At 42.5% G+C, this 22664-nt stretch overlaps 1 protein-coding gene across 6 annotated transcripts in view; it reads left to right on the top strand.

The window, feature by feature from the left end:
• LOC137369088 (multiple C2 and transmembrane domain-containing protein 1-like) overlaps positions 1-22664 on the top strand; it is an 834541-nt gene that overhangs the window by 498217 nt on the left and 313660 nt on the right. For all 6 annotated transcript variants that reach the window (XM_068029709.1, XM_068029710.1, XM_068029712.1 and 3 more), the window contains one exon: positions 16498-16600. In XM_068029709.1, coding sequence (XP_067885810.1) covers positions 16498-16600 — 103 coding nt within the window. The remainder of the gene's footprint in view (positions 1-16497; positions 16601-22664) is intronic.

The raw sequence follows: 22664 nt of genomic DNA, 5'->3' as shown, positions 1-22664 counted from the left end.
GAATGGAACCAGGTGAGAGCAGTCCACCCAGCTGGACCACAGTGGAGAGGCATTGAAGGAAGATGGTATGGTCAAGGTAAAGAAAGACGAGGAAGGAAAGTTTACCTTTGTCACAGTCACATAGGATGTCATTTGTGATTTTGATAAGAGCTATTTCGGTACTGTGGCGGGGCGGAAACCTGATTGGAGGGATTCAAACATGGAGTTCCTGGAAAGAGGGGAATGGATGTAGAAGGTGACAACGCAGTCAAGGACCTTGGAGAGGAAAGGGTGGTTGGAGATGGGACGATAGTTTGCAAGGGCGGTAGGATCAAGGGTTGGCTTTTTGAGGAGAGAATGGATGATATAAAGGAGAGAGGGACAACGCCTGAAGAGAGAGAACCATTTACAATATCAGCTAACACGGGGAACAGGAGGACAAGTTGGGTGATCAGTAGTTTAGTGGGAATAGGATTGAGGGAACAGGAGGTCTTGGCAGAGCAAGTAGTGGAAGATGTAGCCAGATGGCGAGGCTTCATTTAGTGACAAGGTGTCATCATCCATCAGCCAGGTTTCCATTAAGGTCATGATATCGATGTAATCATCCACTATAAGTTCATTGATGGCAAGGGCCTTGTTCATAAGTGAACGGACATTCTGGAGGGAGAGGCATAGAGGGGTGGTGAGAGTTGATCCACTGGCAGAGTCCACAGGGTCAGCAGTGGGAGGGGTGAGTTGCACAGGAAGGATTTTGGCAAGATTCGCCCCTAGTGGGCGCACTGGGGAGGAAAGTCAATGAGAGAGCGGAATGGGGCAATTGGGGTTGCTGCTCATAATGAGCCAGCGCCTAGTGCTTCGATGAGCCTGTCAGAGGATGCCAAGCGATGCGCAGACAAAGCTGTAGGCTTATCTACGAGGGAGTCAAGCCTGGGATGGGGGTAAGAGGGTAAGAAGGTCATGGAGTACTGAAAAGTTGGGGTAGGGAATGGGGAAGGCAGAACACCAAAGAGTGGAGAAGTGAAAGAAGGCGTGACAATAGAAGAGAGAGGTCTAACTGGGATAAAGAGAAAAGAAGTTAAAGAGACAAGCAAAAGTGGAAATAGATTAATGGGCTTGGGTCTGGAGTGGCAACCAAAATACACATGTGAATAGACTTGGAGAGCTCAAGTTTTGTGGGTAGAGTGTTATGTCCAGATGAGAAAGGGGTCTAGCCTTCACCTGGTCTTACTGTAACAGGGTTTAATTTTTTACACACCGTTTTTTTTAAGCTCCCCCTTAGTGAATCCTTGTTCACTAACTTCCAATTATAAGGTAAAGAAACTAGCCAAACACGATTTCTTAGATTTAAAGAAAAAAGGTTGAACTTTATTAAACTTAAACTTTAATTCAGTTAACGCCTATGGAGACGAAGCGCCCACGCTAGCATGCATGTGCGATACATACATGCAGATAGAGACAGAAAAGAGCGGAAGAAAGAAAGTGAAAAAGCTTGAGGAAATATCTGACGATGGTTTTGGTTACAGTTCTTAGAGCTCACTGTCGAGTCCTTGGTTGTAAGTTGGTTGGGGCCCTGTATTCTTCTTAAACCTTGTTCGATGTAGGAGACTTTTCTCTCTTAAAGTTCATGTGTCCTTAGTGGGTCCAGAGGCTTATGAGAAAAAGATGGGATCAGACAGGAGAGGTCTTCTCACTCCAGGAGCAAACAGTCTTTCCCCGAATTCAAGCTCTTTGTACAACTCAGAAAAACCCAGGCTGCCAAGCAGGTTAGTCATGTGACTACCTGGTCTAACCACGTCTGTTTGTGGATTCTCTTGTCTTACCCAACCCTGGAATGTCTCTTCTTACAAACAATACCTGGTGCTCAAAGTCCATTGTGGGTTAAATTGGAGCAGGGAATAGCCCTTTTGTCCCTCCAAGCACTGTCTTTTAGTATGCAAAAATGTTTTTCCAGCCAAATGTCTGGTAAGTTTTTTTAACAAATCCTTTCTTCACTCCAGTAACAGTTTAAAATCAATGTTCATATGACAAAATTAATATGCCTCATTCTTGCCAGGTGGGGGCCTACATGACACTAGTTACATAAAGTTAGGATACATAAAAACATGATAGTAAAGGGGAAATAGATGGAGATACTAGGAAGGAGTCCAGAGTTAAAGTTGGAGGACCTGTGATCAGATAATGATGGCTTAGGCAGGGGTGGAATCAGCATGGAGCATCAACAAGCTGTTGTCCAAGTTTGGTATAGCAGGTGAAGTCCAGAAGCTGAGGGTAGAGTGAGGGATGTATTTTCATAGGAATGGAGATCCAGGAGGTGTACAGAAGTCAGTTGCAGGATAAAAATGCGAAGTTGGAGGACCATAAAATTCAAAAGCAGCTGGGGTTTGTTCTTCAGCCAAGCAAGTGATTTTCTGGCCAGGAACAGACTGAAGCTGAAAAACCAGTATAACCAATGGCCAGTCACAGATTCAGCAGCAGACCATAGTCTCTCAGTTACAGGAGTGGTGAGGTAAGGGCAGTAAACGGATCAAGATACTGTATTGCAAAACAACAGCAAATCAGAGACTGAAGTTAGGCCTTACAGTATAGTCAGTGTAGTCCAGAGAAGAAGCATCTTCTTGATTGTTGTGTATTCACTAGGTCAGTCTAACATGAGGTCTTACTATAAGCAGCCATTGTTGAACTTTATTTACACCTCCCCAACAGAGAGCAGCAGAAAGGGCAGTATAACAAAATGCTCAGCTGTTGCAATATACCACACTCCCTCCCCAATTTAAAAAAAACTTGTACATTAAAATGTAAAATGTTACATGTACATAATTTCCCAGAATACAGTAAAAATATCTGAAATTTAACAGGTTGTTGTTAGTGCAATCACAACTAAAACATATATGACCAATATTTCCAGAATAATTAACACCAGTATGTCTTTAACAAAAATATCAGTGGTGTAGTGGTAATGTCACTGGAATAGTAATCCAGACCAAGTAAGGATGGCAGATTTCCTTCCCTAAAGGACATCAGTGAACCAGATGGTTTTTTACAACAATTGATAATGGCTTCATGCTTATCATTAGACTAGCTTTTAATTCCAGATTTATTAATTGAATTCAAATTTCAGCATCTGCTGTGGTGGGATTCAAACCAGAGCATTAGCCTGGGCACTGGATTACTAATCTAGTGACATTACTACTACGCCACTACCTCCCATGATTTTCTTGTGTTTTACCATGGAACCTTGGTTGGACCATTCCTTATTCTGAGACACACTTAACAACTTTTCACCAACTCTTCAATATCTCTATCTTTGGATACCAAAAATAACTTCTTGCTACTGCTTTCATACAGACTATCCCTGTGTGCTCTCGATGAAGTTCCTCTAACAATCTCTCTCTAAACCTTGGCGGTATAATGACTCTTAAACGTCATAGGAGACAGCCTTGATCTACACTAAGTTCATTTCTACGTTTGAAATACTCCTACAATTTCTCATCATCACACTCTTTAGGCCAGCCATTCATGACATAATTGAGTACATTACTGAGCACCACAGCCTTGCAAGCTTCTTCAGAAATTTCTCTGGCATGTAATTTTTGTGTGTGAATTAATTCATAGGTAACTCATTTGCTAAAAATGAATCAGTTTTACAGGAAATCTCAAAAGAACATCCGCATTTGCATGATCTGCTGACTTAAGATATTTAGTATTGTACTTATGGGCCATCAAAATCAATGCCCATCTCTGAAGCCATCCTTTTTTGAACCAAATATGATCATAAGGGCTTAGTGGTCATTTACAAAGTGAACTTCCTACCATACAGGTATTTATGGAACTTTGTAACACCATATATGATCGTGAATGCCTCTTTCTCAACTTATGAGTAATTTTGCTCTGACTTTGTTAAATGACATGAAGCATATGCTACAGGCTTCTCCACACCATCTTCCATTATTTGAGATAACACAATACCTAACCCCTGTGGAGAGGCATCATATGCTAAAACCAGTTGTTTTTGGGATCATGGTGGGTCAAAACCACATCACTAGTTAGTACTTTCTTCACTTCTTCAAATGTTTTCTGACACTTCACAGACCACTCCAAATCTATTCCATCTTTGAGCAGTTGATGCAATGGAGCAAATGTATTTGCTAAGTCGAAGATGAGCTTAGATTAGTACACAACAATTCATATGAATATTCTAAGTTCCTCTTTGTTCTCTTGGCTCTTTGCTTTCAAAATCCCCTCAACCTTCGCCTGTGTTGGGTGGATGCCTTCACCATCTATTTGGTAACCCATGTATGTTACACTTGACACCATGCAGCAACACTTGTGCTTTTTAGCTTTGATGCCATACTGTTGAAGTCGATCTAGAACTTTATTCAACCTTACAATGTGCTCTTTCTCTGTCTTACTGCTAATTAAAATGCCATCCAAGAAGCAGCACACTCCTTTCATCCCACTTTGTACCTTTCCATGACATTCTGGAACACTGCAGGAGCAGTAGACACCCCAAATGGTAACCTTTCATACTGGTCTTTGTGTGTATAAATAGTAAGCAATTCCTTGCTGTTGTCAGTTAATTTGAATTGCAAGTATGCATTTGACAGATCTATCTTATTGAACACCTTCCCATTTGCTAAATTAGAAAACAAATCATCACAAGGGGGCAGTGGGTAAATATCATTTTCAACCACCTTATTTACCATTTGTTTATAATTTCCACAAATCCAAATGGACTGGTCTGCTTTTTGAACTACCACAACCATGGTGCGTGCAGCCCATTCGCTGCTCTTCACCTTCTTAATCACCCCTGTTCTTTCTACCCTTTCCAGCACTTTACTTACTGTTTCTAATTGTGCATAAGGCACTGGCCTAGCTTTGCAAAATGCTAGCTGTACATTGTCCTGAAATATCTCCTCTTTAAAGACCACCCTTTGTTCCATTACTGTTTTTCCTATCCATCTTTGGTTCCATTTTACACTGGTTAGATCCCTTCGTATTCCATTGAAGTTAGAAGTTCTACTTTAGACTGTTTCTTGCTGTTCTCCGTTGCTGATCTAAACCTTATGATACAATGATCGCTCTAACCCAAATGTTCCCCCACAGACACTTGGCCCACTTGGCCCAACTCATTTCCCAGCACCAGATCCAGCAATGCCTCTTTCCTAGTTGGTCTGAGAACCGACTGGTTAATAAGGTTCTCCTGAACACATTTGAGAAATTCCTCCCCCTCTTTTCCCTTTGGTCTAACATTGTCCAAATCAATATTTGAGTAATTAAAGTCCCCTAATATCACCACTCTATAGTTCTGGCACGTCTCTGTGATTTCCCTGCAGATTTGCTCCTTTTTCTCTCTCTGTCTCTCCTTGGAGACCTATATAATACTCCCAGTACATGATCATCATCCCCTTTTTTTTGCTTCTCAGCTCGAACCAAAAGGTTTCTGTCTTTGCCCCCCTCAAGGACATCCTCTCTTTCCAACATTACAATGCCTTCCCTAATCAATACTGCCACCCCACCTCCCTTTTCTCCTTCCCTATCTTTTCTGAACTCTTTGTATCCCTGAATGTTAAGCACCCAGTTATCACTATTTTGTAGCTACATTTCCGTTATTGCCGCTACATCATATTCCCACATGGCTATTTGTGCTTGTAGCTCACCAACCCTATTCATCATACTTTGTGTGTTTACATGCCTGCATTCTAAACCTGTCCTTGTATTTTTTCATAGTCCTACTTAGTCTACTCCCATCTAATATGGTACTATTTCCTTTTCTGGTACTATCCAACACTTTCACTCCTTTTTGCACCTTATTTCTCTTGTCTATTAGCCAGTGTTCATACTCCTGCCAATTTAGTTTAAACCCTCCCCAACCACACTAGTGAACTCCCCACAAGGTCATTGGTCTCCTGTCCCAGAACTAGTCCCAATGCCCCAAGAATCTGAAGCCCTCAAGCAATGCATTGATCCTCCTTATCTTCCTATTCCTACTCTTGCTAGCGTGTGGCACTGGGAGTAATCCAGAGATTACTACCTCAAGGTCTTACCTAGCTTCTGAAAGTCTGACCATAGGACCTCAATATCTGCTCTCTCTATGTCATTAGTACTGACATGTACCACAAATTCTGCTCACTCCTTTTCCCCTGCGGAATATTCTGCACCCTCTCCATGATGTCCTTTATTTACCCTGGCACCAGGGAGGCAACACACCATGCGGGGCTCACGGTGATGGTTCCAGAAATGATTGCCTGTCCCCTAACAATGGAATCTCCTATAACAACTGCATTTTTATTCTTTGCTGTTCCCTCCAATGCGGTCCCTTTGCCATTGGTGCCATTATCTGGACTGTACTCCTTCAAGGTATTGTCACTCCCAGCAGTCTTCAATGCTGAGTATTGGTTTGAGAATGGCAAACACCCTTAAGACTCTTGCACTTCCTGCCTCTTCCAACTCGTCTGGGTGGCCACTCACTTATTATCCTGAACTCTTAATTTGTGTGGGGTGACCACCTCCTGGAATGTATCATCCGGGAAACTCTCATCCTTCCTGATGATCCACAGGGACTCCAATTGCTTCTCAAGCTCAGAAAGCCTGAGTTTGAGCTCAAGCAGCTGGAGACACTTCCTATACACGTGGTCCCGCAAGACACATGAAGTGTCCTGAAGTTCCCACACAGTGCAGGAATTGCATGCAACAAGTCTCAGCTGCCAATCCATGATCTAAAAAAAATCTCTATTCCCTCTTTTAGAATCTAGTTAGTACTTCGTATAACTATTAATTTTAATTAATGCCTCTAGACATGCTACTATTCTTATTAATTCACTTACTGTTATACTTACCCCGATTGAAATTCTTAATTTCCCAGCTCCTAGTTTAAATGAATGCCCTAGTTTAGAGAGAGAAAAAGTGATATACTCAAAAATGAATTATTTAGTTGCTTTCTTGTGATGTCACACTTTGAATTGTTTTTCTCTTTTCTCAAACATGTGGGCTCTGATTCCTGCTGACTGCCTGCTGTTGCTTTTAACTGCGTGTCTCCAGCACTGTTCTCTCTCAGGCTCACTCTCTCTCTGACTCCCCGCCGACTCCCCACCACAGCTTTTAACTGTGGATCTTTGGCACTGTTCTCACTCAGGCTAGCTCACTCTGACTCCCACCTCTTGTATAGGGTGCTCCTTGAGGGTGTCCCAAAGCCCTCCCCCCGCCGCGGAAACCTGCCCTCTCTCCTCACCTCTGCCTGGGTGACAAGCACCTCCAAGGTGGCATCACTGAATCTGGGAGGTCTCTCCCTTGCCTTCTGCAGCCTTCATATCAGATCAGCCGTGCAACTTCCCTTTAACAGGCAGTGAGCCTTTAAGAAGGGAAAGCTGGCTATAAGCCCAATGCTGCTCAGCCCTCTGATGAAGACAGAGGCTGCCCTGAGAGCTACAAGGAGGGCAGCCGTACAGGATGCCCTTGGCCCTATGCTATTATCAAGTCAGTGAGGTGGGAGCACAAAATTTTTATATAGGGTTACATCAGATGTACAGCACAGATACAGGCCATTTGACCCAATCAGTCCAAGTCTTTATTTATGCTCCGCTTGGACCTCTTCCCATCTCCACATCAAACCCGTCTCAGCTGTCTTTTAGATGAGACATGTAACCAAGGTCTCGTCTGCCAACTCAGGTGGAGGTAAAAGATTCCATAGCGCTATTTCAAAGAAGAGCAGGGAAGTTATCCCCAATGTCCTGGTCAATATTTATCCCTCAATCAACATCACAAAAGCAGATTATCTGGTCATTAACACATTGCTGTATGTGGGAGCTTGCTGTGTGCACATTGGACACCGCATTTCCTACAACAGTGACTACACTTCAAAAATACTTCATTAGCTGGAAAGCACTTTGGGACATCTGGTGGTCATGAAAGATGCTGTATAAATGCATGTCTTTCTTTTCTAACTTTATCAGCATAACCCTTTATTCCCTTCTCCCTCATATGCTTGTCTAGCCTCCCCTTAAATGTATCTATACTATTCACTTCAACCATTCCCTGTGGCAGCAAGTTCCACATTCTCACCACTCACTGGGTGAAGATGTTTTTTTCTGAATTCCCAACTCCATTAGAATCGGTGCAGCAGGCTGTGAATCGTGATCTAAAGAGGGTAATCTGATTTCTAGCCCATGATTTTAATGGCATTTGGGGATACTTTTTGTCGTCATTTTTGTGGCTGGGAGAAAACTGCAATTCCTCAATATAACACCAAAATAACTATTTAAAATATTGAAATGTGCTTAAATATTAATGCTGCAATATGTAAAAATACATTTGGAAATTACAAGCTTTAGCTAATATCCACAAAGTTAGGCTGTTTAAAAATTAGTCATCATAATGCTAACTTGTGTCAATAAAATGGGAATTATGATGTATCAGAGTCCATTGATGTAAACCTATCATACCTCAGAAAACATTGCCTGCATACTACGATGCCATAAATCTTCTCATGCTTACAAAAGATTTTTCTTTCTTTTCAAGGACTGTTTTCTGCAGCTGTAAAGAGTCATTTAGAAACATTTGAATTGTACATTAACCCTTTCAAATTAAGAAGTAATTAGGAACGCTTTGGGTTCTTTTCTGAATGAGGGGGTTAAGAGAACAAATCACTTTTGGTGAAACTGTGAATTCTTTTCTTTTACACAATGACTCAATGCTTTGTTCAGCTGAATACCACCACAGTGTTTCACCTCAATTAAGCTCCTCATAAAATGTTGAGTGGGAACTATATTTTTTTCTTTTATGAATGGCTTAGTGTTGGGCATTGCATTTCTATTGCTGGAGGTTATTAACGAGAAAAAGGGATTAAGTGTTGTCGTTAATACCTCATTTAACAACTCCCACATATTGATTAACTATAACTGCAGCATCATTCAACAAAAAAGGCAAAGAGTGGGTTGAAATTTTATATAAATTAGTCAGGGGCTTTTCATCCTGTGGCTAGACTGGCATGTTTTGAGGTAGGGGCCTCTGCATGTTGAAGTCTTATCACCATTAATCAGATACTCTAAGATGCTCGTCAGCAGCAGTGTGAAGAACAGTGATGCAAAACTTACCATTAGAGCCATTAGTAGTGCTGCTAAATTTGACCGGGTTAAGTTTGGCAGTTGGTCTGGAAAACAGCCTGCTTGGCTGTCTGTGGGCCTTAATTAAGATGTGTTCAATTCTAACTCCCCTGCTGTGTCACAGACCAGTGCTCAGACATTTTCAGCTGGTCCAGCCCATGACTTTGACCTTCTGAACAGTCCATAGTTCCCTGGGGAACCGTTCAGCTCATGAGGTCTGATTTCACACTTCGAGGCTGCTTCGCCTCTCTTCACAATGACAGGGAAACAAAGCCCTTTAGAGTAGGGCGCATGGGGACTTGTTTAAATTGGAAACTAGAGAGGTGTCGAGGAGCAGGGTTATGAGCTACAGAATAGCATTTTTTAATAAAGAGCTCAGAGCTTTGAGTCAGCTTAAAAGGCTTGGTTTACCAATACAATTAACAGAGAAGCGTGTTTTCTTCCTTAAGCCTGCACATTCCCATAACATTTTATATTGTCCTGTTTCTTGAATAAGACTTCTGTATATTTTAAAAGAGAAAATATAACTATAGATATTTGCAAGTTGGTAAATATTTTCAAGTTACAAGGTATGAGATGGCATAGTGGTTATGTTACTGGACGAGTAATCCATATACATGGCTAAATAATGTAAACAGCATGAGTTCAAATCACATAATGGAATTTTGAGATTTTGAATGCAGTGCAAAAAGAAAAAAGGGGGAGAAAACTGGTATTCGTAAAAATGGTCATGAAGCAGGTGGATTGTTGTAAAAACCAAATTGGTTTATTAATGTGCTTTAGGAAGGAAACCTGTCCTCCTTACTTGGTCTGGCCTATATGTGACTCCAGTCCCACACAACATGGTTGACTCTGAACTCCCCCCACAGGTGGCTTGGCAAGCCGCTTAGTTGTATAAAACCTGGGCAAGAAATGCCAGTTATAGCTTCATCTCAAGAATGAATGAAAAAACTTGAGAAAAGTTTTTTTAATGTTTTAACATTTTGTAGGCAGCTTCAGAATAATAACCACCACAATAACTTGCATTTATGTAGTGCCTTTAGCATAATAAAATGTTGCAATGCACTTCATAGGGGCATTATAAAACAAAATATGACATCAAACCACATAAGGAGATATTTGGGCAGGTGATCAAAAGCTTAGTCAAAGAGGTAGATTTTAAGGAGCGTCTTAAAGGAGGAAAATGAGGTAGAGCGGTGGAGAGGCTTAGGGAGGGATTTGCAGAGCTTCGAGCCCAGGCAGCTGAAGGCACGGCCATCAATGCTGGAGCAATAAAAATCAGGAATGCTCAAGAAGCCAGAATTAGAGGAGTGCAGATATCTTGGAGCTTTTTGGGGCTGGAGGAGATTACAGAGATAGAAAGGGGTGAGGCCATAAAATGATTTGTAAACAAGGATGAGAATTTTAAAATTGAGGTTTTGTTTAACCAGGAACCAATGTAGGTCAGTGAGCACAGGGGTAATGGGTGAACGGGACCTGGTGCAAGTTAGGACATTGGCAGCATTATTCTGGATGATCTCAAGTTTATAGAAGGTAGAGTGTGGGATGCTGGCCAGGAGTGCTTCAAAATAATCAAGTCCGGAAGTACAAAAGCATGGATAAGAGTTTCAGCAGCAGATGAGCTGAGGTAGGGGCGGTGATGCCACAGAGGTGGAAATCAGCGGTCTTAGTGATGGCAAGGTTATGTGTTCAGAAGCTTATCTCGGGGTTAAATATGACACCAAGGTTGAGGACAGTCTGATTCAGCCTGAGACAGTTGCCAGTGGGTGACTACGGAGCAGAGTTTGTGGGGGGGAACCAAAGACAATGGCTTTAGTCTTCCCAATATTTAATCGGAGGAAATTTCTGCTCATCCAATACTGGAAGCCGGGCAAGTAGTTTGGCAATTTAGAGATAGTGGAGGGATTGAGAAATATGGTGGTGAGGTAGAGCTGGATGTCATCAACGTATACTTGGAAATTAATATGTTTTCTGATGATGTTGTCGAGGGGGAGCAAGTAGATGAGAAATAGGAGGGGCCAAGGATAGAAATCCAAAACACGTTTTCTGTCATGTTTATAGAGCTGTTCTGCAGTGTATTAAAGTTTCTCATATTCTGGAGTGGATTTGCTATGTGGAGTGGATTTCACAATATTGAGACAACTCTGCATGCACAACCTTTTTCCTTCACAGTTATTCAAAAAGTCATGACCATGACTTTTAAGCATCTCAGTGGTAGAATTCTTGTCTGCCAAGCAGAAGGCACGGGTTTGTTTTCCAGCCAATGCAGGATTGTTTATTTTTGATTAAGTGAGCGGCCAAAACTCCTGCAGCTGGAGTTCAATGTAAGATTCATGAAAGACAGAACTGAATATTTTTTAGCAGCACCAACAGTTAAAATTGTTTCTTCTGTTTCGACTCCCCATATGCAATACCAAGACAGATTGACAATAACAATAATCAATTTCTTCTTACAGTAACTGTCAATGTCAAGGTCAACCATTTGCATTATATTGCTAATTTATGATCTGCACACTCAAGAATTGGTGACCATGGCATTGCTACTACAAATTAATTGAGAAGCAGATAGTAGTTGATTAACAGGAAATTGTGTAGTTAGTATATGTTCTGGTCATTCACTTCTAAATACTTGTATTCTGTCATCTCTTTTACTTTCAGTTCAGAAGCTTTGCAACATCTGTACATGAAAAGCAATAACACACATGCAATTATCAAAATGCTGTAAATTTTTCATGAATAAGCAATGAGAAATGTGTTTATACTAGCTCAAATATATTTTTCTTATAATCCTAGAAATTGGTGGTATTAACTGACTGATTGCATTTGTATGCCCACTGTCTTAGTGGAAGCATTTAAACATTTAAAATAATTGGATTAACAGCTGCTTGAAACAGTGGACAAAAGGATTGTAACAGATATGCATTAAATTTTCATCCGCTAGCATCGACAAAAATCATTTTTGGCTGTAATTGAAAAAAATCACAAGAAATTGCAGTTATATAGTGTTTTAATCTAATAATATTTCCAGTCAAGGAACAAATTTGCTGTACAATGAGAAAAGTGGAAACAAACTTTCATTTACTAATATGTATTTATATTTGTACCATATAATCATCTTGCTGGTGCCACATTGAATTTGATCTTGGCAACGTGCTGCTTCTTATAAAGCATTTGATCATCACTGTCAGTGCTTATTGGTGTCATCAGAACTGCATTTTAAAAAATTGCAGCCTTACTACTGCTCACTAACTATTATCCCCCTATGCATGTAATTACAAAATTTACAAATTTCAATTGTACTGATTGAAGCACTCCAAAAAATGCCGCCTTGGGCCACAGTGGGCCAGGAACACCACCATATGTAATGTAGTACATAATCATATTTAACGCAAAGTTCTCCTTCATAAAAATATAGCATCGAATCAATTTCTTTTTAATCTGACGAAACCAGGAAAATAATGCAATCATTTAAAACAAAACTAAGAATACTAATCTTTTTATAATAATAACTGAATGGAGAGGTTCTGCTTTAGTGTTTCAATTTCAGTATAATTTGAACGTGCCCTAAAATTCAGATAACCTAATAATTAATGTGAAACTTGAAGGAGCTTTTGGTGTAACTATTAAATTATACATTAATTACCAACATATTTTGACATTGTGTATACATGAAATAAGCATCCTAAGTAAGAAATTCACCAGCATAAAAATATAATAATATAAGAAATAGGAGTAGAAGTAGGCCATACGGCCCCTTGAGCCTGAATGTCAGCCATGGCTCAATTGGTAGCACTTTTGCCTCTTAGTCACAAGGCTCTAGGTTCAAGTCCCACTCCAGGGCTTGAGGACAAAAATCAAGGCTCACATTCCAGCGCAGTACTGAGGGAGTGCTGCACTTTCAGAGATGCTGTCTTTCGAATGAGACATTAAACTGAGGCCCCATCGGTCCCTCTTGGGTGGATGTAAAAGATCCCATGGTACTATTTCAAAGAAGTGCAGGGGAGTTATCCCTAGCACCCTGGCCAATATTTATCCCCAAATCAACATCACAAAAAACATATCTGTGATTGTCACATTGCTGTTTGTGGGGGTATTCTGTGCACAATTTGGCTGCTGTGTTTCCTGCATTACAACAGTATACTTCAAAAGTACTCCATTGGCCATAAAGCGCTATGAGACGCCCGGTGGTTGTGAAAAGTGCTATATAAATGGAAGTCTTTCATTTCTTTTGCTCCACCATTCAATAATGTTTTGCAGACTGGCTTTAAAGATCACTGTTGTGTGTAGGTCTGACAGAAATATGTAATCATTTTATGGGGCTTTGCGTTGCGATACAGAGAAGTCCTGTAGGAATGCACATTGTCCATGATTTCCTCACTCTACTTTGTCATTATTTCATATGGATTTTTGGAACTGCTTTATCTGATGTTGCATTTTTAATAGGTCTATGAAATTCTGGCCTAAAGAGGGCAGCATGGTTTTGACAGAGGGAAAAAAAGTAGTTCACAGCAACCAGTCAGGGCACTGGTCTGAGCTATCTGAACATGTAGAGTATTATGCAGAGAACACCACAAGAGAGACCTGATTCTTTGGGTGTATTCTGATTGTGTGTTGTAAAGACACCAGTAAAGAAACTTTTCTGAAACTGAAAAGGCATTTATATCTTAAATGTTAAATTACAATTTACATAAAATGTCTAAAACAAGGATGGAGATATTTATACCTCTCTTCACTATAGGAGAGAGAGTGATGATTTCAGAGTAGTATTTGAACTTGCTTGAAAATTTTATATTTAAATGTAAAAGTAACCTTAAAAGACCATAAACCAAAACACCTTCACAAAATGTGTATGTGACATCACTTCTTTGGGAAAGAGTGCATGAGAAAACCACAAGTATAAATTGTAAATTTTTCCACACATTTATATGCTTTAATTGAAATCCCTTTTTGTGTTTATAAGATGACTCACTGGTCAGGAAGGTCCTTGAGGAAAATATTGGGAATGAATTTAAAAGACAATTGTCTGCTTAATGATAGCCTAATAATAAAAGCTTTCAGCATGCATGTAGTACCACTGATATTTCAGTGCATGAACCGAGCATTCACTTCCCATGAACCTGCACAATTGCCTCTCGGTTCTTTTACTATTTGAGTACTTTGGTGTCTGTTTTTCAGAAGCATATTGCACTTTGGACAATTACTTTTAAGTACATCTTTGTTTCTATCTCTTTTTAACTTAATTAACACATTTTGTTGGGTGTCAGTTAAATTACCTGAATTGTGCAGCATTCTACAGTCATATGAAAGGCTTCTTTGATCTATATGATCAAAGGGGTTGCAGTTATCTCAGACATCCTGGTAATGTGGCAGACACCATTCAGACTTGTGTTTTTGTCAGTGGGCCCTATCTGTTAAATTTGTTGTCAGTCCAAACATGGTCAGGTTAATTACCACAGAAATCTAGAAGTGTTCCTCATCAGCAGTGAATGTGGTAGCCCCTTTGTTACTTCATCATCGTCAAGGGGACTAGAAGTAGCAATGCCAGTGAGGAGGACCAGCTATCCTGGCAGGAAAGTTCCATGGACAGTGCTATGTAATGGGCCAATAAAGCCCCAATACATTGAAATGAATGCAGATTTTCAGGGTGTGGCAAAATTGTTGAACTCTCATTATCTGTGCCAGCTAATTTATTAAAGGATCATATCAACAGTGGCTGATGCCTCCCATGAGCTAGCATGACATGAACTGCATTTAACATCAAATTTACTATTATGGAATGGAACTTCAATTAACATCAAGATTAAAGTCTGTCACTTAAATTTTTTTATAATGGAAAGAAAATCCAGGTACAAGTTCAAAATGCTGCTTTCTTCAGCTGTGGAGTTTTCCTATGAATATTTTGAACTAACACCACAGTCCATCAAAATCAAAGTTCATGAGGTTGAGTCACAGGGTTGTCTGTCAGCTAATAGTAACAGGTAGACATAGATGGCGAGGTTCATCATCGCCTCCAATGTGTCAGCTCAGCCTTTGGCTTACTGAGGAAAAGAGTATTTGAGGATCAGGATCTCAAACCCCAGACTAAGATTATGGTTTACCAGGCAGCAGTGATCCCTGCGCTTCTATATGATTCAGAGACTTGGACACCTACAGCAAGCATCTCAAAGCACTGGAAAAATACCACCATAGGATCATGGTCCCTCTGCAAGATCCACCAAATCCAGTGGCAAGAAAGGCATTCCAACAGAAGCATCCTCTCCCCAGCCAACTTTCCCAGCACTGGGGCACTAATAATCCAAAATCAGCTCTGCTGGGCGGGGCATCTCGTTTGAATGTGCGACACCAGACTCCCAAAGCAGCTGTTCTACTCAGAACTTGGTCGTGGCAGGAGACTCCCAGGAGGACAATGGAAATGCTTTAGAGATGTCCTCAAGCATCCCTGAAGAGATCAAGCATTCCTGTCGACTGGTAGGAGTCCCTGGCTCGTGATCATTCTAGACGAAAAAAGCTAATTCGGGAAGGAATTGTACACCTCGAGGGACCTCATTGGGGACATGCAGAGGCAAAGTCATGGCGCGGAGGGAGCGCGCAAACCTCCAAACTACTCATCTACCTGACCCTTCAAGCACCACCTGCCTCTCATGTGGCAGAGTCTGCAGATCACACCTTGGACTTATCAGTCATCTCAGAACCCATCAAACTGGAGTGGAAGCAAGTCGTCCTCAATCCCGAGGGACTGCCTAAGAAGAAGAGAGTAATGGGTGTAGGTCATTCCGCCTATCAAGCCTGTTCTGCCATTCAGTTGGATCATGGCTGATCTTTATCTGAATTCCATTTGCTTTCCTTGGTTCAATATCCTCAACAGTTTCTTGGGGGTTGGGGGGGAGGGAGAGAGAATTCAAGATTTTCACTAACCTTTGATAAAAAGGTACTTCATGAGATCACCACGAACAGCCTAGGTCTAATTTTAAGGTTATGCCCACTTGTTCTGGTCTCCTCCATCAGAGGAAATAGTTTCTCTCCATTTAGCCTATCATATCCTTTAATCATCTTAAACATCTCAGTTAGATCATCCTTTAATCTTCTATACTCAAGAGAATACAAGCCTTATCATTGCAACCTGTCCTCATATAACTGTAGCACCCATCGGATGATTTTAAGGTGGTGTTGACAAAGTAAAATCTGCAATTTCGACTGTCCTGGTGCAAGAGGCTGCATGATGATAAAAGCAGACTGGAATAGGAGAGATCAGGGATAGGGGAGAACCAGTAACCCAGATTAGTGTCACTTAATATTTCAGTTACACAGCTAAAAATCTGATCCAGTTTTCGAATTCCTATCAGTGCAAGTAAGTGTCGCTTCTTAGCTTGTAATTCCCTAGTTATGAAAACTGTTATATTTAAAAATGGCTTTTCTTTAGGGAGCAGTGACCCATTTTGTGTGATTGAACTGAACAACGACAGACTGCAGACACATACTGTCCATAGGAGTCTCAACCCTGAATGGAACAAAGTCTTCACTTTGTGAGTATGAGCACAGTGATTTCTTGCTTGCTTTGTGCAAATTCACAAATAATAAAGTTTCTTGTCCCAACGAAACAGCCTCTAACAACATCTAAAATCAGTATTAGCTGCACTAAGGAAAAATGTGCTGTCTCTAGTACAGTATATAGACACAGCAAAGCGATAGGATTGTAGTTCCAAATTTGTCAAACAAAAAATACAGAAGAAAGTATATATGTTAATGGAAAATTATTTTTTAAAATTATGTTTGTCTTCTCCTTTCCCCCTGCCATGCACAATTCCAGAAGCAAAGGGGCAGAATCGCCCTGTTCAGCAGTGAGAAAATGTGTGAGAGTAGCTTTGCAGTTTTTGCCTTTGATTCTTCCTCTGTGCGTGGAGGAAAATTCTAGCAGAATGCTGACTGCAAAGATTAAATTATGAGGACGCCTTAGTAGAGAGTTTCTGGACTGAGCTCATATTGGCTGTGCTGTGGTTTGAAGCATAAATACATTGTGTCACCTTGCCACTAAAAGTGTTTTTAAATATTATTTTCAAGACGCAGTTTACAGTTGCACTATATTTCTCCAGATATTTCTGATAAATTATTTCGATTAGTTAATGCACGGAGTTGTCAGTGAAATAGGTGCGGTAAGAAAAATAACAAGCACAGGGAAGAAATTATAGAAAGGCATGTATGAATGATTTTTGGGCACAGGGGCTGTGATTCACAGTGTGCCCAGGCACGTTTGGAAATGAAATGGGTAAGACTCAAAATTCGTCTACCCACCTCATTTACCAGATCGTGGTGTGGCCACAAGCGGCTCCCGCGCAGTGCCAGTCTCCATTTCTCTGCCAGCATTCTCTGCACACTCCAGGGGCCAAACAATGTTGGGAAGAAACCATGTGCTCCAGGCAACTTTCCCATTTTAAAGGCACAGTTCCTATAATAGGAAAGTTGCTGCAATGTATGACAGGCTGCTGGAAAATCATTTCTTGCCATTGAGCAGCCGGTATGACATACCAGGGGAAGTAAAGGGCTCCCCACTTTAGTGATGTCATCCTGGACTCACTTTGTTGAGAGGCAAGGTCAGGAAGCAGGCCAGATTTCCAGCAGGGGCAGGAAACCCTCAAGACTGAGCCTCCGAAGAGAATGGGAGCAGGGAGCAAGGAAGGTTCAATGCACAGAGTGCGACTCCACTGATCTGGCAGCAGTGCCACAAAATGTTTAATGGCCTCACTCGTATTGTCAAGGTGAGTGAATGCATCTGCACATCATATCTTGCAACCACCAGACCACCCACCTCTCACACTGCTCAATGCACCATTACTCACCTAGCAGCACATTCTGATGCTCAGAACTCACCACTATCATTCTTACAGTACACATCACTCACACACACCTTCCATTAATGCCAGCTGTACACATACACCTCCACAAACCTACAGCTATTCAGCTATGGCAGGCACATCACCCAAGCACACTGAAACACAGTTACTGACATTCTGCCCTCTCTTTTGCAGGAGAAGCTTGCCCACAACAGGAGGGAGAGACAGATGATGGGTGGAGGACCATCACAAATCCACCTATTCAGTTCCCTTAAGCAGGTAGTCCACAGTGTCTTGGACACCAGTGCCACAGAGCCAGTGTGTGCTGCTGAGGCTATCTTGGATGATGGTAAGTTGCTGCCTTATGCAACTTTTTCACTCACTCCTCTCCAGCAGTCCAGCAATCTGTACCCCAGCAGATTATTGGGATCATAAGGTGCGCTTCAGCAGAGTAGCAGTAGTTTTGTGGAGCATGAACCTGCTGTACTGTCTCAGGAAGGTAGCATTCATGCTCCCACCACTGTCACTCTGCCATTGCCCTTGCTGTTGCCTCACAGCCATACTGAGGGCCCATACTGAAGTGCTGCATCTGAAGCCTGGCCCTCAAGGCTCAGAGCTGCAGGCCATCTGCAGTCTCCAACAGTGAATGTCAGCAGCCTTCCAGTAACCATGCTGCATGCTGCATCCACTGGGTAGCACTATATAGGAGCACTAGGCAAGAAAGGCAGGCACTAAGGGCATGCACAAAGTTGGTTAGTTCCTTTTTTTGTATTATTGAGGTGTTGCTGGATAAAGTTATTGAATGAAAGGTTTTGCTCTTGACCTTTATTGAATGATGTTGGCCAAGGGGAGTCTGAAATGGATGTACTGTAAGGGAATGGTGGGTCCTTGTTGGCAATGGGAACATTCCTTTTAACTGAAGCAAAGCCTCACAATGCAGTCCCTCTCATACAGTTACACATGGTGCATGTGGTCTCCTTCCTCCTCCACCTCCTCCTCTTTGTCCTCTTGCCAAGGTGACCTCCGGATCCCAGGAGGTAGTGGCTGGGCCCTCATAATTGCATGACTATGGAGGATGCAGCACATCACACAAACATGGAGACCCTCTAGGATGTGTAATTCTGAGATCTCCCAACCCAACAGCGAAACCCTTGCTTTAGAAGACTGATGGCTTGCTCCACAGTGTTGCGGTTGGCTCAATGGCTCCCATTAAAGGCCCTCTGACCTTGCGTGGTGGGATGGCAGATGAGCCATGCATGGAGGGGGTAGCCCTTGTTGCCGATCAACCATCCTGTCTGCAGTCTGTCTTGGAGGCCCAAAGACAGTGAGAATTGCTGACTGCTGCAGGATAAATGTATCATGAATGCTGCTAGAATAACTGGCATTCACTGAGATGAATTTCTTGGTGTGGTTGCACATAAACTGCACATTGGCTAGACCTTGCGGTTGCCTTATCGCTCCTCTTTCACATAGGGGGGTGTCCCACAGAGTCATGGGCTGGATTTTTACCTCCATTTCACGGGAGACCACCTGATGAACTCTAGCAGCCTCCCTGCAGGCTGGGTGGGTGGGGGTGCCCTCCTAATCGGGCACTCTGTGGCCCACAGAGGAGTTCCTTAGCAGCGATGCCCACCATCCCCCCACCCCCAGGCATTACCCTGCCTTGCCCTCACCAAACCACGCTCCCCCCCACCACCTCACCAGGGCCTGTCAGACCCCAATCACCTCGTTGCAAAGGCAGTGTCCCTCACTGCTTCCTTTCAGTTGGGAGCAGTCCCAGCTGTGGCCACCGCTCCCAGTGGCACTGCTGAGACTGAACACCTGCAAGCCCTCCGATTGGCCAGAAGCTCTTGGAGGCGGTCTTTCGTCCGTTAAAGAGGTGGGAGCCCCGACGGCAACTAACTAGTTGCTGGTTGGGCCTAAAATCCGGCCGGGGATCCCCCAAATGGCCGAGGCGGGGTTGCCACCAGCTTTTAGAGTCATAGAATAATTTATGGCACAAAAGGAGGTCATTCGGCCCATCAGGTCCATGCCAGTTCTCCACGGTGCAACCCAGTCAGCCCCACTTTGGGCTTGTTGTTGGGGCCCCCGCTGCCCAAACAAATTCAGCCCTTACACGTGTGCATTTGATGGTGTCCTACATGACTGGGAAGCCTGCTGTCCTGAGAAACAGATCCTGGTCATCCTCTCATCCTGGTCTTCCCTTCTCAGGGAGAAAAGAATGAAGTGCCCTCTCCTCCTGTAGAGCACCTCTGTCACCTTCCAGTTTCTGTAGATGGTGAATTTTGACATATTGGGCCTTCTAAGGACAGCCCTCCTTCTCCTCCCTCCTCACAGAGATTCTCCTCTCTCCTCCTCTGCCTGTGCTACCCATGCTGCAGAGCAAGTGGCACTGCAACTACTGTCCCCATACCGGCGCAAGGCAATGTTTTTTTCTGCATATCTGTGGTCAGCAAAAACCTCTAAATTCCTCCAGCAACACAACACAGTGCTTCCACAAACTGTCTCTGCACAAGTAAGTCAAAAGTGTTACATCTCAGGCTGAAATGAATCACACTTGAAATCATAACTTTAACTTTAACAAAGATTTGACAAGTGTTTTATTGAAGAATTCTGTGGAGTTCTTGCTTACTGCTCTCACTGTGGCGACAAACCTTACAACAACCCCCCAGGTCAGGTGTTTTCCCCAAAGCACCAAGCCAATTTCAGTTTCCCTTCCAAGCACCATATATTCTGTAATACTCACGCCCAGACATACAGTCATGACAAAAAGCACCTCAGCTGCCATTGCCTGCACATCCGTTGGCTAATTTTGGAATCCTGGCATTGCATCAGCCCAATGATGTATGTGAAGTCATGATCACGCGCCTTCGGTGATTTCAGGCACGTGCAGGGGACACACTTGCGTGCATCACTGCAATGGGCTCTCATCGCGCAAGCCATGCTACACAAATGAATTTCACACATGTACAATTTTTTAGGTGTTTTAGAGAAATTATAATGTCAATCTTGTGATCCTCTTGTCCTTTAAGTACCAACTGACATCATTTATGTAAAACTCAGCCGAATGCAATGTATGCTGCTTAAAATGGTAGAAAAAATATCTGTAATGACTTCATCCCATTCGAAAAGGTCAGGTTGTTCATCTCTTAAATTACAGAATAGAGCGAGAGGCTGTCATGTACAGTGGGTAAACCAGAAGGCACACTGTCAGAGCAAGATGGTCTATTTATTTATTTGAATATAACCTGATTAATGTGTCATTATTGGTTGAAAACAAAAACCTACAGGAAGTTATGCTATATGTACTGAATTCATATGACATTGATTTGTATATTTTTAATGTATACATCTGTAACTATGCAGGTATCTATATCTCTATATCTCTCCATCTATTAATCATTGACCAAAAGACAATGGGCTAAATTTTGACCTTGCCTGGGTGGTATTTTGGTGGAGTGGATCCATGAAATGAAAATCAGGCAAGTTCTACACTGAGCATACAACTTGCTCTGTCATATTACCACTCAGGCAGTGAAGATGAAAATTTACCCCAGTAGATTTTGCAATCCCTGGATTTCCTTTTAGAAATTGGCCAGCCAGTAACTTACTTCTGTTACAGACACAAGGAAGTTATGCAAGGTTTTCGCACATGTGAGAAAGCACAGAGAAACAATTTTTTGGTTGCAGTGGTTCTGGAGCTAGCAGGACACAAGCATATATTGCGTGCCAAGTGGACCTTGCAGAAGTTAGTGGACCGGGCACAGCACAGGAACTGTGTAAGATGTGGGGAAAGGATATCCCGTGCAACAGCAGATTTAGTGAACTGCTGCTGTTTCTTAAAGGAGCACTTACACATTTTGATGTCTTAGTATTTGCTAGAGGTGAGGATGGGGATATTTGTGAAGCCTGCTCCTCCAGTTAGTTGTTTAATTGCCCACCACCATTCTTGACTAGATGTGGCAAGACTGCAGAGCTTAGATCTGATCTGTTGGTTGTGGGATCGCTTTGTCCTATCACGTGCTGCTTCCACTGTTTGGCATGCAAGTAGTCCTGTGTTGTAGCTTCATCAGGCTGGCACCTCATTTTGAGGTATGCCTGGTGCTGCTCCTGGCATGCCCTCCTGCACTTTTCATTGAACCAGGGTTGGTCCCCCGGCTTGATGGAAATGGTAGAGTGGGGGATATACTGGGCCATGAGGTTACAGATTGTGGTTGAGTACAATTTTGCAGCTGCTGATGGTCCACAGCACCTCATGGATGCCCAGTTTTAAGCTATTAGATCTGTTCTGAGTCTATCCCATTTAGCATAGTGGTTGTACAACACGACACAATGGAGGTTATCCTCAATGTGGAGACAAGACTTCGTCTCCACAAGGACTGTGCGGTGGTCACTCCTACAAACACTGTCAGGGACAGATGCATCTGCGACAGGTAGATTGGTGAAGACTAGGTCAAGTAGGTTTTTCCTTCTTGTTGATTTCCTCACAACCTGCCGCAGACCCAGTCCAGCAGCTATGTCCTTTAGGACTTGGCCAGCTCGGTCAGTAGTGGTGCTACCGAGCCACTCTTGGTGATAGACATTGAAGTCCCCCACCCAGAGTACATTCTGTGCCCTTGATACCCTCAGTGCTTCTTCCAGTTGGTGTTCAACATTGAAAAGCACTGATTCGTCAGCTGAGGGGGTGCGGTAGGTGGTACTCAGCAGGAGGTTTCCTTGCCCATGTTTGACCTGATGCCCTGAGACTTCACGGGATCTG

Source organism: Heterodontus francisci, chromosome 4 (genome assembly GCF_036365525.1).
Source record: "Heterodontus francisci isolate sHetFra1 chromosome 4, sHetFra1.hap1, whole genome shotgun sequence".
In the NCBI taxonomy this organism is placed as follows: Eukaryota; Metazoa; Chordata; class Chondrichthyes; order Heterodontiformes; family Heterodontidae; genus Heterodontus; species Heterodontus francisci.
Note: the sequence above shows the minus strand (reverse complement) of the source record. Positions and strands in the feature narration are given on the sequence as shown.